Source organism: Labrus mixtus, chromosome 20 (genome assembly GCF_963584025.1).
Source record: "Labrus mixtus chromosome 20, fLabMix1.1, whole genome shotgun sequence".
In the NCBI taxonomy this organism is placed as follows: domain Eukaryota; kingdom Metazoa; phylum Chordata; class Actinopteri; order Labriformes; family Labridae; genus Labrus; species Labrus mixtus.
Genome location: NC_083631.1, coordinates 22,230,570 through 22,247,745, shown reverse-complemented (window position 1 = coordinate 22,247,745; position 17,176 = coordinate 22,230,570). Strand labels below are relative to the sequence as shown.

Here is a 17,176-nt window from a genome sequence, read left to right as displayed (position 1 = left end):
AAGATTTGGCACGGGATGGTTTAAGTTATATTCCATCCAGATCACTGATCTCTGTCGGCTTCAAATGTTAGGAACTTTCTTTATTAAGAAAGTGTCTCATATGACCACAGAAACTTCTCTACTGTCCAACAGGGCTGCAAGTTGTCAAAGATATAAATAATCTGTAAAAGGACAGAATCTGTTATTTTAATGATCAATAGTAGTGTTGTAGTCAAGACCACACTAACCGAGACCAGAGTGCTCTGAGACTGAGGCAAGACCAAGATCATAAATATGACTGAAAAAAAATCATCATCTTGTGTGCAGCGAGCGTGTCACTCACTTAGGCCGTAACACCGGGAAGGTTGTGGCCGTAACCGAGGGAAACAGATCTAATTATGAATGAAGGGCCGTTTTCCTTCTAGTCACAGAAATGACCTTGAAAAGTAGCCCCATGAGACGAGTCTGCTCGGGTCAAGTGTGATCAAAACACTCCAAAGTGAAGGGGCCAAATCTCTGAACACATTTTGGGGACTTTTGGGATTGCAGAGATTATCCTCAGCTCGCAGTGAGAAACTCAAAACAAAACTTTGAGTGGAGTATCACTTTGAAGGAGCAGATTGAAGGGATTACGCCGAGTGTTTTTGTGACATAAAATGTGTGTGCATGTTGCTGCTGCACTTAACAGGTGAGAAATGACAGACAGGGGCGGGTGGGGTGGGGGTGAAATCTGAGAAGATGAAGAATATGAGACTGAATGTTTGTGAGGGAAAGAGGAGGGAGTGACAGAAAAATAAATCTCTTTATATAAACCCCAAAAGCATGCCCTGGGTGACACTTTCCTCCTCCATCTCCTCTGCAGACTACAACCCCCAGAATCCCTTGGGCCAAAAATAAAAAAAAAGTAACATCAAAATGTAAAACAAAAGTCGTGAGCGACATCAGCTCACCTGTACAAAAAAGCAGCATCAGAATAAAAATACAAAGTGAGTAGAGATTAAATACTGTGGGCATCATGTTTTTTTATAGGCTCCCCTAGTATCCATGGCAACAAGCATCACTGGTTCTCTCATTAAAGTATGTTGCTGTGTGAATAATAATAATCTAAACTTTGTTTTAGTGGCCGTTTCAGGTGAACCTGCATGTACTTTATGTTCCTTGACACCACAGAGAATTCATAATCCACTTAAGACTCAAGGCCCACTGGCAAGTCTCGAGACGGGATCTGATTCAAGTCAGGACTGGCCGATAAAACAATCTCCATGTAGGGCCAAAGTTCATGTGGGGTAACGGATAAACGTTAGACTACATTATTGGACTGAATCAAGAATTTTTGCATGTTTTAGCTGTAAAGAGAAACATGCTGAGCTCTGCTGAAGAGCGTTGAAAAAAAATCTCATGAGTAACTTTAAGTGCTGCACTTATTAAAAGTGTTTAAATCAGTTTTTATACTCAGGCTAATTTCTTTTCATGAGGAGGAGATCTCTGCAGATAATTCGGGTCCTTGTCAATGCTAAAAAAAAAAAAAAAAAAAAAAAAAAAAAAAAAAAAAAAAAAAGAGGAAAAAGGAACCTAAACCTAAAAGCAAGCTGAGCGATAATGAAACCATTAGGGTCAATTACTAACAGGAGTAAAAAGAAAGGTGACAGTCAACTTTGGTGCATGTTAGAAATATAACTTGAAGTATCAAGAAACTCGTCAAATTTGCAGCATCCTTCATAATCAGAGATTTACTATCAAATAATAATATTTCACCGTTTCTCCTAGCTCCTAGTTCAGGTTACGTCTTTTCAGGGAAGTCAGGGGGCGGAGTCAACTTCACCTCAAACTGGATGGAAACTTTCAGCCGTCTGGTACCCAAGATTCCCCTCCCTAAAGTGTTGTTTGTGAATCAAACAAAGACCTTTTCAAATGAGTGTTCAAACACAACCAGCTGGGGGATAAATAATGATAAGTAACGGACAGACTGCGTATTAGTGTCTCGTTCTTTAGCTTATCGGTCATTAAACATCCAATGTAGAGAGAGAAAAAAGGTGCGGATATACACGGACAGACAAGACGGAAAGAAACACAACACAAAAAAAAAAAAAGGAAAGAAGTGATCTTGAGGTGATTGCACCGACACAAAGGGTGCTTCATGTCGAGGAACCGAACGCGGAGCCTTGTGAGGGATTTCTGTACACGTAGTTAGCGGACAAGGAGAGAATCTAGAGTCTCTGAATCAGGTCCGTGGAGAGAAAAAATGTTTGTGGTCGTTCTGGTATTGTGAGGCGACGCTCGGGGCCCCGTCTCCACCTGGATAATATTTATTTTAACACAAAAAGGTGAGAGGTAGTGCTCATCCATCCCTTTATCCATCATCCTGCTCTTCAGCTCTTCAGGGTTCAGGGACGCGCTGCTCCTTTTCTTTTTTAAATACCAACCTGTATATCCCGTGTGCTGACCACATGCTGTCAATCAAGTCATAGTCTCTAACCCGCTGCCCCCCTCTCAGTCTCTCCATTAGGAGATTTTACAGTTGTTGCGGGTGCAGTTCTGCGGCGGGCTCTGCGGCGGACGGATCGACTTGGAGCGCTTGAGGCTGTTGCCCTTGGAGCCGCCGGCCGGGTTCGCCAGCGAGTAGGAGCGTCCGTGCATCATGACCGCGTTCATCCCGTTGGCCATGGAGAAGGACTTGAGGTGGGACTTGATGGCGACGGGCAGCGGGAGCTTGTCGATGAGGTGGACCGGCGTGCACGACACGATGGCCCTGCAGCACAGGTCCTGCAGGCTGAACACTGCGGAGAGAGGATTAACAGTTAAGACCGTCGTGCATGTTTGAGACTGAATCTGAAAACCTGCGAGCTTTTTCTGAGTCTGTCCACCGTTAATTCTCGGAGGTTTAGAAGGACATCGCTTCAACCTGATGTCCTCGTTAATTACAGACAAAAAGGATGAGAGGCATGAGGGACAGTTAATTAGCGCACGAGGTTATGTGTCATCCCATCAGACTGCTGTGGCACATTAGCACAGAATGACGTCTTCCTGAAGACTCAGTAAAGTGCTCTTAATCCCACTGAGATTACATTGTTGTTTAAAAAGACAGACATAACTCTTATAAACAACTCCAGACTCAGAACTGCTGCTGCTGCAACGACACATTCTGAAACAGAGGTCAGGGCATTTACCTGGAGATACATTCAGATTCATTTTAAGATCCTCTAGCTTTTCTTTGAAACAGAAAAACAGCTTTCTTTCACTCCATTAATCCTGATTTTATTTCACTTCTTCATTGTTGTTAAGTTACCAAAAAATAATGCAGGAACAGGAAGGAGTCCTAAAATATATTTTTTACTTCTGTTTCTCTTGTTTTAAAGTATAGTATAGAGGTTTTTTTTTAAATTTATTTTGGGGCTTTTGTGCCTTTATTTTAGAGATTGGACAGTGGATAGAGTTGGAAATCAGGGAGAGAGAGAGAGAGAGAGAGAGAGAGAGAGATTACAGATGTTCATGCTAAAGTTTTTACAGCATCATACTGTAAATGGTTTTTAAATTACGAGAGAAATGTGTCAGAACCAGAACCTTCTTTTTATTGTTTGCTTTTGTTTTTTTTTTGTAGAGACAGGACAGAGGAGAGAGAGAGGGAGAGAGAGAGAGAGAGAGAGAGAGAGAGAGAGAGAGAGAGAGAGAGAGAGAGAGAGAGAGAGAGAGAGAGAGAGAGAGAGAGAGAGAGAGAGAGAGAGAGAATGGGGAATGATATGCGGCGAACTAGCCACAGGTCGGATCTGGACCTGGGTCACCCGCTCCGAGGACTACAGCCTACATGGGGCACCCAAACTAACCACACAGCCACCGGTGCCCCCTCTGAAGAGTTTTTGTTTAGATGCTCTAAATAAGGTCAGAGATTTCTCCATCATATAAGATTTTCATGTTCTGATTTACTATATTAAGTTTGTACTTCAAGTAGCTGGTGCAACCCTGTGCTGCTGTCAAGATGTTACAGAAGCATTTGTTACAAGCTTGGAAATCGTTTTTTTATAATTTTGGTCACAGAGTTTCCATTGTTTCCTTTCCACTCACCTCTGTTGGGCTTCCAGAACTTCTCCATGCCGTGCCTCATCAGGACGATCCGCGACAGCTCCGTGAAGGACTCGATGACGTTGAAGTTGCAGAGAGGGCTCACCTCGAAGAAGGTCATGCCGTTCTTCTCGGCGTACGCCCTCGCCTGCTCGGTGGGAACTTGCCGCTTGAAGGCCAGGTGCAGGCGGTTGCCGACAAGGATTCGAGGCACGCCTGGAGCATGCTGGGAGGGAAAAAAAACAATCAAACAAAAGGACAGAGCTCGTAGATGTTAGGCGATGAAAGAAACTTCCTGAAGGGTAACGTTGTTTCTCCCTGTAACATTAAAAACTAACCCAACAAAAAAACAAGACCTGAACTCTTAAGTGTCATGAAATACAGCATGACATCACAATAAGGACATTATATCTCAGTAGATGAAATACTTGTATTACTTGTAACAAGCAATTCAGGACTTATTTGTTGCTTTTGATATCTTAAAATCAGATGTGTTTTGACCAGAAATTATACAAATACACTGCAAGTTTTTGCAGTGTACTTCAAGAAAATGATAGCTGTGCAGCCTCTCCAGATGATTCAAAGCGTGAGACAGAGAAAGACAGTGAATGAAAGATGCAACATTCATACAGAGCGAGCAGCGGAGGCTTGTTATTAATTCAACAAGCTCAAAGAGGCAGCGTGTATCTCATTCCTGCCACTCAGGCTCATGTCTCTCTAATTCATCCCCGTCTGTTCTGACTAACTGGATGAAACATGATGGCAGCAAAAGGTCGACCTCCTCTCTCCTCCTTCTCTCCCCCTGACTGTCACCTTTCATCAGCCTCTCTCTCCTCCCTGCTGCCTTTTCATGCTCCGAGTCTCTACACAGAGGTCGGTCCTGTTCCAGCTGCTGCAGCAGAGGAAACTGTTTCAGCTTCAGCAGCATGATGATGGTGAAGGCTGAAAAGCAGCGGCATCTTTGCACTGACTTTGTATGAACTTGTGCCGTTTTAATAAATTCCTTCACCCAGTCAAAATATCACTTTGCTAGTTTTCTGACTACTCAAAGCGCTTTGTAAACGTCTCCCTGAGTCATGACTGTCTACAATGAGTGAGAAGATTATTCATTTCAGAGTCTGTGCGCTGAGGACTGCCTGTCGACACTCATTCAACCTTCTTCATACAGACACTTTTACTCTTCTCCCTCTCTCTACCTAAGTTCAGTTTTAAAAGCTGCCGACCACATCGCGTCCATGGAGGTGGAGCAGGAAAGAGCAAACTGAAACATGCATTCCACAGGCTGAAAATATCACTACACACACAACCACACACACACACACACACATAAACACACACACAGGACACGGACATCCTCTTTTTTCCAAGTCAGCAGGAAGGACATGATGAGTGTGGCCCACACACCCACACACAGAAACACACACACATATATGTGGTCGTCTTTAAGTGGTTCACTTAACTCCCTCGATTGACCTTTTGTTCCATCTAATAAAACTGGAACATTTTTCTTCGAGCTGAAGTCCAAGAGCAAGAAATCATGAAATCATCGCAGCCCTGCAGCATCATGTGGATATTCAGCTGGATTGTTGTAACATTTTACAGAATAAATAAATAATTAAATAGATCAACTATCACCTCAGAGTGAAGGTGTCTGGATCAGCTGAAAACCTGCTCTCTGTGTGGTGCATCTAATTTTGCAATAACATCTTTCAGGGTGGCAGTGAAAGCTCCTTCAGCTTCCATACTACCGTCCGCACTGGGACTTGAACCACGACCCTCTGGTTCCCAACCCAAGTCCCTACACATATGTTACTATGTATTTGTACTCTGTTTATAAACCAGTAAGTCATTATTTGTTGTTTTGCTGCACGGCATCCCGAGAAAAGAAATCTCAGTCTGGGTGGGTCCTCCCTGCTAAACTTAAGGATAAATCAAATAAAAACTCACCTCATCAATCTCTCGAATCCACCTGTCGATTCCATCAAAGGACCACCGATTGGTGATGTCGTACACCAGCAGGATCCCCTGTACACACACACACACACACACACGTAAATTATCATTTTGATCATTACAGTCAACAGAGAAACCCGCTGTCTGTTATCTCTCTCTGAGGAAAACTTGGACCTCGAGATTGAGAACAATTTTAAGTCAGGATGAGTGAAGTTGTCTTTTCCTCACCTGAGCCCCGCGGGAATACGAGCGAAAGATGGTGCAGAACCTCCCCTGTCCCGAGGTGTCCCTGAGGAGGAAAAGAAAAAAAAAGACAAACAGAAAGATAAATAGTCGGCTCGGATCTTTTTTTTTTTTTTTTTTTAAGGTTTCAGCTTTGAGGATAAAACTTTGGCTTGAAAACTAGTCTGACTCTTTCATCCAAAGATCTCTTCATCAGTTCTGGCAGAGGCAGCGGGGAGCTAACTTTCATGTAGCGACTCGGAGAAGCAGACTGCTCTCCAAACTGAACACAACAAGCCCAACGCCTTGAATAAATTCACATTGATCACCAATATCCTTGTAGTTAAAAAAACAGAAAAAGGAAAAATAACAGATGTAAGCAGTAGACCACTAACTCCTGTGTTCTCTTTGGGGATCCTTTGGTCACATTGTCCAACACTTTTACGAACCCTCTGAGCCTGTCCTTTGCGGAAACAAGCACATTAGTGGATGTACTTTGGTCGGGGACATTTGCCCAAAAGGATTATGTTGTTATAGCTTGCTAACAGCTGCCAGCTAAAGCAGAATACTGGATGAGATCAGGGCACAGGTTTAAAAAATACCAGAACCCCCCATTGTGTTGGTTTTGTTTGTACTGCATAGTGTGAATGAACAGTGCTTTTGTTTGGGACTATTTACAGGTGTGGATTAATCCACATTTGGTTGTAGATTAGAGGGTCGGTTTAGTATTTGGGACGCAGCAGGACGGTGACTGTGTACACAACAGCGTGTAGACAGATGGCAGAAAAGACAGAAATGGAAACCAAGCAGACGATGAAGCTAAGAGTGTGAGCGAGAGAAAAAAATCCAGACTGTGAAACAAACATAGGATAGAGAGGAGAGGAGAGGAGAGGAGAGGGGAGGGGAGGAGAGGAGAAGAGGAGAGGAGAGGAGAGAGGACAGAGGAGAGGAGAGGAGAGAAAGGAGAGAAAGGAGAGGAGAAGAGAAGAGGAGAAGAGAGAAAGGAGAGAAGATGAGGAGGAGAGGAGAGGAGAGGGAGGAGAGGAGAGAGAGGAGAGAAAGGAGAGGAGAAGAGAAGAGAAGAAGAGAAGAGAGAAAGGAGAGAAGAGGAGGAGGAGAGGAGAGGACAGAGAGGAGAGGAGAGAGGACATAGAGGAGAGGACAGAGAGGAGAGGAGAGAGGACAGAGAGGAGAGGACGGAGAGGAGAGGAGAGGAGAGGAGAGGAGAGAGGACAGAGAGGAGAGGACAGAGAGGAGAGGAGAGGACAGAGAGGAGAGGAGAGGAGAGGACAGATTCTCCATCATTACGCTGCCTCTAAACTTTTGTCTCCACCTGGAAGACGAGGCTACTGAAAGTTGCCGTGCTGTATCGTGTTGCTGCTGTGTTAAAAACGCAATTTGTTTCCATTCGATGCAACTGAGAATTCATCAACATTTTTTTGGTTCAGCAGTAATGTTTGCTTACCAAAGCTCCAGCTTCACTCTCCTCCCGTCCAGAAGGATGGTGGTGGTTTTGTAGTCGATACCTGGACAGACAGAGGACGAGAGACAGAGGCAAGGATTAGACGACTAGACAATATCATGACAGCAGAGTGATAGGAGACGAGCCGACACAATGACTCATCGTCTATCTGAGCCACTTCAGAGAGCTGTTATTATCAGCTGTGTATGTACGGCTGACGACACCACAACAGGACAGATCTTTTATTTCATCTGACTGTAATACATTAATTTGATCCAAATCCATCAACAACATTTCTGCAGGATACATGAAGACTCAGACCTGCAGGTGGGATTCACTAAGTGTATCAAACAGTCAGAAAATGACTTGGGACCATGGAGGTCTGGACAGGAGTTTATGTCAATCCATCTAAAGAGATTTTTAAAACCTAAAAGACCAACATTGCTTTCCAAGAATTACACTGCAAACTCAAACCACTTAAGCACTTAAAAATAAGAAGTGAAGAAAGTCACTCTTTAAACTTTGACTTTTTAAATCCAATGGTGAGTGTTTTGAATCCCACATTTATTGTTTAACCGTCATTGGATAAGCAGCAGCGTTCAGCCTCAGGCAGCTGACAAAACCCGTCTGACTGCTACACCTGTCGTCCTGCAGCTCTGTGTCTCCACACGCTCACCTCACCCGCCGTCACCGGGCTCCTGTGTCTTTCACTGAATCTGGTACCACCTGAGGCCAAACAGGTGAACCGCAGTGTTTGCACAAACCCAGAAGATGTTTTTCTTTTTGCTAAGCACCAGATTAACGCGCGATTGTGTAAAACTTGTTAGGAAATTCATCTCGCCCTGCCCCGACATGCTAACCAGCTAAGTGGTGTTTGAATGACTTTCAACTTAAGCCATGAGTTTAACTACTGTGGGCGCGCTCAGTCCTTGTTTGACAGGCTGCTTTAAGAATAAGGCTGGTATGTTTCTGTTCCTTTTTTGTTGTAAAACCCACAATAAAAGTATTTTAATTACAAGTATGAGATGTATCACAGCTCAATGAATTTTATTCCTCTTTGTCAACGAGCTCAATTCTTCTTCAAATCCAACAAAACCTTGTGGGAAAATGTACCACAATAGTACACCCCAACAAATGTCTGTTTCAGTTAAGTTGAAATGAAAAGAAAAGCACAGAGCTGCAAAGATGAGCAAATTAAAAGACAAGTAAATAGCTGGAAACAAAACGTCATAATCGGCTGGTTTCAGCTTCACAGAAAGTGATGAATTGCTGCTTATCTTGTCATTCATGACATTAAGTGAAGTAAGTGTCTTGGTTTTGGTCTTTAAATTGGACAGAGAAGCAATTTTGTGTCTGCACCAAGAAAGTTGTTACAAGCCTTTCTTTGCAGTTTTGATATTTTTATTGAATGATGCTTACCAATTTGAAAGGTCTCTGCAGATTAATGGATGATTTAAAAACATATATCTGCAGCCCTACTACAGCTGTTTTAGCCAAATATTGGGGGTTTTTTTGGGTTAATTTTGGGCTTTCTACATCTTCATCCTGAGAAGGGACAAGAAACCGAGGAGAGAGAGAGAGTGGAACGACATGCGGGAAAGGAGCCACAGGTGGAACACAAATCAAGGCCGCCCGCTTGGAGGACTGTAGCCTCTGAACATGGGGTACAACCACCAACCCGTTAGTCACCGGCAACCAGATCCCTACGTCTTCTGAGCCACTTTTGAGTATTTAGTTAATCTTGTTTGTCTAATTTCTTGATATTTGAATACGATTTTCAAAAGTGGTATTTGTTAGTTTACTGCCAAATTCAACAAATCATTCTATCTCTAGCTTTACTCAACAAAGCCTTGCACTGCCTTCAAACAGATTGTTTTCCTTTCTGCTTCAGTATACAAAAATTAAGACTCCTGGGAGAGAGATCTTAGCATTACATTTATTTCCCAGACTCTCACACATGACTGCCTCAGCCTCTGGCAGGTAGCAGCAGCTGGCTAACAACATTAGCAATATCTTCCAATTTTCCAGGCAGCAAAAAGCTGCTGTTGGCCTAAAGTGCTGAGCTCAGCCTGGCCTAATTTAATTGGAGTGAGTGCAGGGCTTCGTACCAAGTGGCTCCTCTCCTCCCGTTGCCAAGGCTCACTTAGATATCCCAGATAATCAATAGCTTCTCTGATGTCTCTGATGTCTTAGCTGAACGCTGCTGCTGCGGCTGCTTCTATTCTGGGAGGAGGCTGACTTTGTTTGTTCTGTGGACGTGCTCAAAGCTGCATGACGCGTTTCATGTTTTGTGTAACTGTGTCAGAGGCAGCGATTTAAGTCGGCGGTAATGAGATGATTTTCTTTGTCACTGTGCAAAACAATGAACCCAGGAGGAGCATCCGGGCTGTAAATGTAATGATACATTTAATGAAGTATATATAAGTATATATATATTTTTTACATAAATCAAAGCAAGCAACCACTAAGATCTCTGAACACGTTATGAAACTGCTGCTGCATTATCTTCTCTGTTCCCCAGTAAGTTTCTCTCAGCTCGTTTGATTCCACTGAAATGCACATAGCAATGCTATAAAGGCAAATATCTTCATTATATATAGCTGACTCTTTTATCTTTGTCAGTCACTTCGGCATCGTTATCTTTACATCATCTCTTGCCTCAGGAGACCCCCTGTCCCCTCTCCCGCCTGACAGGGATCGTCTCCAGCTGTGAGCTGCATGTGTGTGAACAACCAGATCAACCAGGAGGATTTCAGGGATGCATGTGTGAAAACAGCTGAAGAGATTGTTGTATTCTTTGGCCCGACTTTACCAACATACCAAGACGATAAAACTCTAATTAGCCAACAGCACACATTTCAAGTTTTGGAAGACTACCTCTGACTTTTGCTTCCTTTATGGAAGCCAACAAACAAGTACATTTTGAGATCAATTTTTGGTGTGAAATAATCTCAGATCTTATATCCATATGCCCTACAATGAGTAAACAATGAGACAAAATGCAGCTCCTTACTACTTTATGTGGTGTGTAGCTTTAAAAAATACAAGAACAAATAAAAAAAACCTGGAGCAGCACCTAGAACGGCAAACACTGTAAATGTGTTGTTACCATGGGTAACCAGTGAATATGAATTACTTTACATGTGCAGGTGTGAAAAACATGTCAGCGTTGTGAAGGAAGACAGGAAGCTGAGAAGGAAAAAAGACAGAAAGGAAAAGACTGCTAAGACAGCAGTGAGACTCGGTGTACAGTTAAGCTCTGTTAATATTGAACCTTCAGTGTGTCAGTCTGTGCATCTTCCAGGAGGATTAAATCAGGTTCAGCTTTTCATTTACCTATCAACCCTCTAAATCCCCCCTCCCCTCCCCAGAGCAGTGTGTTTGTGTGTCTGAGGGGGGTTATCTCTGAGCTGGCCTGCATCCAGAGATAACTGTTGTGTAAGGATATGCAACTGTCAACACAGCCAGTCACTGCTGCGGAGGAACAATGGGCCGCCGTGCCTGCCTGACCCCTGGGGAATATTCCTTTGTTAGTGTGTGCTGAATGAAAGAAAAAAAAAAAAAAAAAACATTTAAGAGTCCCACTTGTCTAGCAGCTGCTCTGAAAAGTGTCTTTTCAGCCTGATTTTGCATTTTAATTGGCTCCAAGGCTGGCGTTATCTGATGGCTCACATCCACCGAGTGTGAAATTCAAAACCTTATTACAGTGTCTCACATGAATCTTTAGATCCACTCGGATTTCTTTGTCACCCCCAACACGCCGAAGCTCGCCTTTTTAAGCAATCAGAAAATGGTTTTCATCGCCAAGGAGGTAAAAAAAAAATCCTGTCAAAAGGGGCTGAATTATTCCAAACAGAAAAGACAACCGAGAACGAGGTGGGGTTTGTAATAGCCAGAAAAGCGAAGAAAATGGCGACTTTGTCCTACCATCATAAAATGGTCTGATAGGTATGAGACCATTATGCAAAAAACACTGAAAATAATCAATCAGAAATGTTTTATGATTAGCTACAACATCACTAATAACTTGATTAATTGATTCGTTATCAATAGCTTTGGCCATTTAGCAAAAAAAATAAAAAGTCAAACATTTGCAGATGCTAACTTCCTGTTTACAGTTCTTCTTTGTCAATAAAGACTTGGGTCCATAAATAAACAAATTATCAATAATATAAACAAGTGCAACACCCATATCCCATTCATACACATTTATACGCCCAAGAAGAAGCAGCGGGAGCAACTTGGGGTTAAGCGTCTTGCCCAAGGACTCATTGGACATGAGGCTGCAGGAGCCGGGGATCGAACCCCCGACCAACCAGCACCAATTCTACATCAACATCTTTAACAAGGACAAGTATGACACCTTTGCTAAAACGAAAAGTCACATATAACCTTTCTAAAAAGTTATTTATGGACCATTTTTTGCCCTTTGTTGGATAGAACAGCTGGAGAGAGACAGGAAATGTTGTGAGGAGAGAGTAGGGGGTCGACATGAGGAAAAGGGTCGAGGTTGGAGTCAAACCTACAGCTTACTGTGACGAGGACTAAAGCCTCCATACGCGCATGCAACATAACCACTAGGCCATATATAATAAAGAAAACAATCACTGATCACTGAAGAGGGAAAATTACAGATAAATCCAGCTGGCTGCCCCGACATCTTTCAGGGAACCAATCATAGCCTCCGGATGATGTCATCCAATTAAATACAGCTCTTCTGTCCTGATTTTCTCCTCTTGAAATATTTAGGCCCCTTACAAGCATTCCCATCCCTGCTAACCTCTCACTGCCAGAGGGATGGAAATCAATAGCAGAGCTTCTGTCTGCACAAACATCTTGGCTGAAGCGCGTTCAGCTGCGTTCCACTCTGCCCTCCATATTTAATGAAGCCTGCTTCGAGGCTTTTGATGTTGCCCGCATCAATTAGGACCTCGTCCTCTTTCAGCGAGCTTCCAGGAGCTGACCAGGCTCACATATTTAAAGAGTTGATCATTTGAAGAATGACAAATTGTCCGTTGGCAGACTACTCAGAAACCTCCACGACAGACAGACACCAACCACATATAGAAGACGTACAAATAAGTGTTTTTTTAATGTTGCCAACCATGGTCTTGTTTGTTTCAGGCCCCAACACCGTTTTCAGAGTATATATTTAGCACCAGTATCGTAAAAAAAAAAAACCTGACCGATACCGGACCCTAATCATGACCCAAGCATCATGAATCGCACTGTATCATCATGAGTCGAGTGTATTGTTGCATCCTGATTCTGCTCATGACTTTTTATTTCTTAATAAATATTGATTTATGACAAAAAGAAAAATCCTGCACAATACTCTTGCTCGACATTGTGGGAACCGACTTAACAAAGGTTCAGAGAGAGCGAAACAAAATGTTGAGATCTTTTCTGATGAATTGGTGATGCTGAGCAAGAGTAGTGCAGGATTTTTTCTTTTTAAATGTGACAGTTTTATGGTCTGCACACCTTCTTCATGAGATGGTTGGCTGTGCGAACACCCCCTTTTAAAACATTTCTTAATTGTAGCAATGACCTCCGCTCTAAATCATTTACCTGCTGCAATCAAACAGTTTGCACAGGGCAGTCTGAAAACACACATGACCGTCCGAGGTCTTCATACTGCTGAGAAATACCAACAGGCAGCACCACCGTTTGGTCGATTTCCTCGTGTGATAAGCACTGGTGAAAAGGGGTCATTCTGCTGATTGATGTATTTTTCATGAACTGCTTTCATCCTCAGGGAAGAAGATGGAAATCTGCTTCATCTCACAAACTAAATGGATACTTATGGCATCTCTGACCAGAATCATTTCCATGAGGAAAACATAAGCACACATGTAATTCATGAGCACATTTTACATTTCAAATATTAGCAACCGTGCAGCAGCTTTTATCCCAAGTGGACTAAAGTGAAGGAGAGTCTAATCACATGCTTGTAATGGATGCACTCTCATCCTTTCTGTCCGGCTATGCGCTCTATTAATGTTTCCTGACAACTACCCTATTTCAGCATGACCAGAAGGACGCCAGTGATTCAGGGTTTATTCAGAAATGTGATAGCTGAACATAGTTATAAATAACCCTGTGATATCTAAACAGATATTGCTGAAATTATTGCAAATCAGACTCTAAGATTTGCTCTTGTTTGTTTTGGTGTCTGTTTTGATGTTATGTTGATAAAGTTGTGAAAAATATGATAATGCGTCTGTACATTTTGTTTTATTTTAAAATTGACCGGACACTCTGTGTGGTTCCTTGTCTGACTTCCTGTTGGGGAGTTTTGTGTGTGCAGTGTGCGTCGTCGAAAAAGGACTCGCAGTGTATTTGAACGAGGCTCTGTAGACGGACCATGACACTTGCTGTGCACTGACAGACCGTGGCGTTCACAGAGTATGTGGAAATTGGCAGCAACAGTGAGAATTATTTCTGCATTTTTTGATGGCATTGTAATGAAGCTTTCACAACAGAGATACTTTTTTTCAACATACCCAACGACAATAACACATATTGTAATAAAGTGTACATAACGTGCAGCAATTTTTGTAAAAACCAAACCAAATGGTGATTGATTTACTCTGGCCCACAAGGCCATTGTTACATTTTTACATGAATTATTCCTTCTTTTCCGTTGGGGAAATGCAGTTCAAGCGAGTAATTTAATTATTTAAAGAAACAAGGGAAAAGGGGGAGCAAAAAAAGGGAGAGCCGCTTGTATATTCGCTGCAGCAATGTGCTATTTATAAAGACCAAGCCATGTAGAGATTGAGGTTTCTTGACATTGAACATAAAGAAACAGACTGCTGCATCATGCCTTGTTTTGTGAATGAACTGTAATTAACTGATTCTTACCTGAAAGAAAGATTAAGATCACAACATCCAACAGTAATGTATGAATCATTTGTATCAAAGGGACTACAACAAATAAAAAAACTGCTCTGCTGTTTCATTTTTCTGCCCTGTTTTCTATCTGATCCTGTTCTCAGGCTTCCCTTTTATAGAAGTTGGAGATTGTGGGTATATGTGCTACAGCAGCCACAGCCCACCAGCTCACTGCAGCAGCAGGCAGTGATCACACAGAGGCTCTCAGCCCCGGAGCAATGGCAGCAGGAGAGCCAGGTGATCTGCGCTCCTACACCCAGGGAGACATCATCAGACTGGGCACAGCTCCATCAGTCTCCCCCCCCCCACCTCACAGCATGCTGTTGTTTTAATGGACCTACTCTAAAGTTGCAAATGACAACCACTTAGAAATATCGTAATAATTCAATTAACCTTAGTTATGTTCAAATCAATTTCTCATGGGGATGGAGCAAACATTTGCGTCTATAGCTAAGCAGCCTTACGCCAGAACACATGTGCATTCAAGTCTTAAAAGTACCAAAGAATATTGCTTGTTAGGTTTGCACTGTTCTATCTTTACTGGCCAACATCTGTATACTGGTGGAACTGTTATGGAGAAATACAATATTCCTGTTTTGGGGTGTAAATGATTTAGATAGAAAAAGTTAAGGAAATCCTCCTGTAGATTGCTTCAAATGGCAGCCACTGAAGGTTTTACCTCTGTAAAACTCACTACTGTAATGTTGTCAGTCAACTTGAGTAACAATCAGAGTCGGTCAGTGGCAAAAAAAAAAACCCAAAACAGATCTTTGTAACATACTTTGATAACATTTACTTTAAAGGATTATGCTGCCGACACTGCAGCCTGTTTTGCCAGATGTCATTCCAGTGGAGTTAGTTCAGTTTTAACCTACTGGGAATTTATAAATCATGTTTAAAAAAAGGTTTAAAAACGAGTTCTTTAAGGAAAGAAGTCTGCTTCACGCTGGTGGTGATGATGTTGTTTGGAAAATATTCAGTGTTTAAAGTACAGGTCCAACATGTTGCCTCATTTTAGACGATGAGGTCATGAAAACTATTGTTCATAGAGACATACTTCCCACTACCTCAACAACAATGTACATACAGTCATGACTGTGTGACTGTATGAATGCTGTATGTGATGAGTGTCACAGGGTTCATTGTGTATTCTCCAGAGTCCCACACAACAAAATGAGCAGCTAGTATTTTCAGGACTTTTGTGACGAGCAAGCATGACATAACACATGGAGCTGATCATGAAAAGAGGGGCAAAACAGAGCCAACTGATCCCCAATCAGCTGAGAAAAGAGTGACTCACCACTACTGTATGCATATGGTGACTCGGCTGATCCATCCTGCAGGCTGTCCAGGATCTCTCCTTTGCCCACATCGCTGTCTCCGACCAGGAGGAACTTGAGCAGGTAGTCGTAGCTTTTCACCGGGCTGCCCTGGCTGCCCATCGTGTCAAGGATGGGTAACCAGCAAACCAACCCCTCTTGTGTGTTACGTTACTCACTTGATCCAAAACAAAGGTTAAGTTTGTTGTGCCATGAAGTTGCTGAATCAGGGTCCAAGAGCATACCGTCCTTGTGTGGCAGGTAACTTTAACAATCTACCAATAAAGTGGGTAGTTTACAGACTGGGGGGGGGGGGGGGGGGATTAAAAAAAAGACACAGAATCAAAGGAATGTCCGTCTTGAAAAACACATTTTGTTCCAAAAATCCAGGCAAAGAGCAAACAATCCGTATTGCTGAAATTAAAAATAGTTTGGTACTCAGTGGTGTACAAAACTTCTGCAAACACTCAGACTGTCAGTTTATAGACAGGTGAAACCACAACCACTCTGAGGTTAAAGTTTGGTCTTGAGTTTAAAAAAAAAAACACTTTAATCTTAGTGACAGATTAATAATCTATTAAGGATTAAGAGCAAAGACATTCAAAGTGTAACTACATCTGTGGCTGGCTCCAACAAAGTCCATGTAGGAAAGAAGAACATGCTTATTGCCTGGTGTGGTGATTATAATAATCCAAGTGCGTCTAATACAGATTTGAGCATGTATATTTATGATGTGATGCGTTTTCGGGCAAGCAAGTCAACTAAAAAAGCTTGAATGTGTTTTGTTTTCCATTAAAAGAAGCTTGCTGGCTGAATTTAGCAGAGGAACAAGAAGCTAGCCCTACCAGGTAGCTAGCTAGCCAGTTAGCGTAGCAAGTGCTAATGGTACCAGCGGCGATAATTATTTAAAGCCGCTGTTTGTGGTTGTGCGTAATGCCACGCAACACACAGTTAGATATAATATTGCAGGGAAACTTCCTACTAAATGGATATAAAATAAATACTTAATAGGAAGCTGAGTGCTAACTTAGCTAGTGTTTCAACTTCAACGGACATCCGTGTAATTTGAGGCCCCCTTGTCTTCGTTCAGTCCGGGTGACAAAGATTCCCGTAACTTCAATGCGTCGTATCGGTCGTATCCAGAAGACAACGATATCTTCCGTGGTGCTTTTTACGTCCAGTCCAAGTCTCTGTGGATGTACTCACTGATCTCGATCGGTAATCTTTCCAATTTTCTCCATTATATCCACTTATAATCACAGCTGCGGCTCCTCAACACCGCACAACA

The 17,176-nt window shown here is 42.5% G+C and overlaps 1 protein-coding gene across 1 annotated transcript; it reads right to left on the bottom strand.

Annotated features, from left to right (window-relative positions):
• Nucleotides 1–1,583: 1,583 nt before the first annotated feature.
• rab40c (RAB40c, member RAS oncogene family) lies at nt 1,584–16,059 on the bottom strand. The gene is made up of 6 exons (XM_061026657.1): nt 15,870–16,059; nt 7,676–7,736; nt 6,217–6,277; nt 5,983–6,060; nt 4,039–4,261; nt 1,584–2,756 (listed from the first exon to the last, which is right to left on the bottom strand). The coding sequence occupies exons 1-6, from the start codon at nt 16,009–16,011 to the stop codon at nt 2,482–2,484; spliced, it is 840 nt and encodes a 279-aa protein (XP_060882640.1). The 5' UTR covers nt 16,012–16,059; the 3' UTR covers nt 1,584–2,481.
• Between the last annotated feature and the right edge of the window lie 1,117 nt (nt 16,060–17,176).

Coding starts and splice junctions, on each gene's coding strand:
- rab40c (XM_061026657.1), bottom strand. CDS start 16,011: ATGGGCAGCCAGGGCAGCCCGGTGAAAAGCTACGACTACCTGCTCAAG. Junction 6,061..6,216: donor CGTATTCCCGCGGGGCTCAG/GTGAGGAAAAGA, acceptor GTGTGTGTACAG/GGGATCCTGCTGGTGTACGA. Junction 2,757..4,038: donor GTTCTGGAAGCCCAACAGAG/GTGAGTGGAAAG, acceptor CTCTCTCCGCAG/TGTTCAGCCTGCAGGACCTG.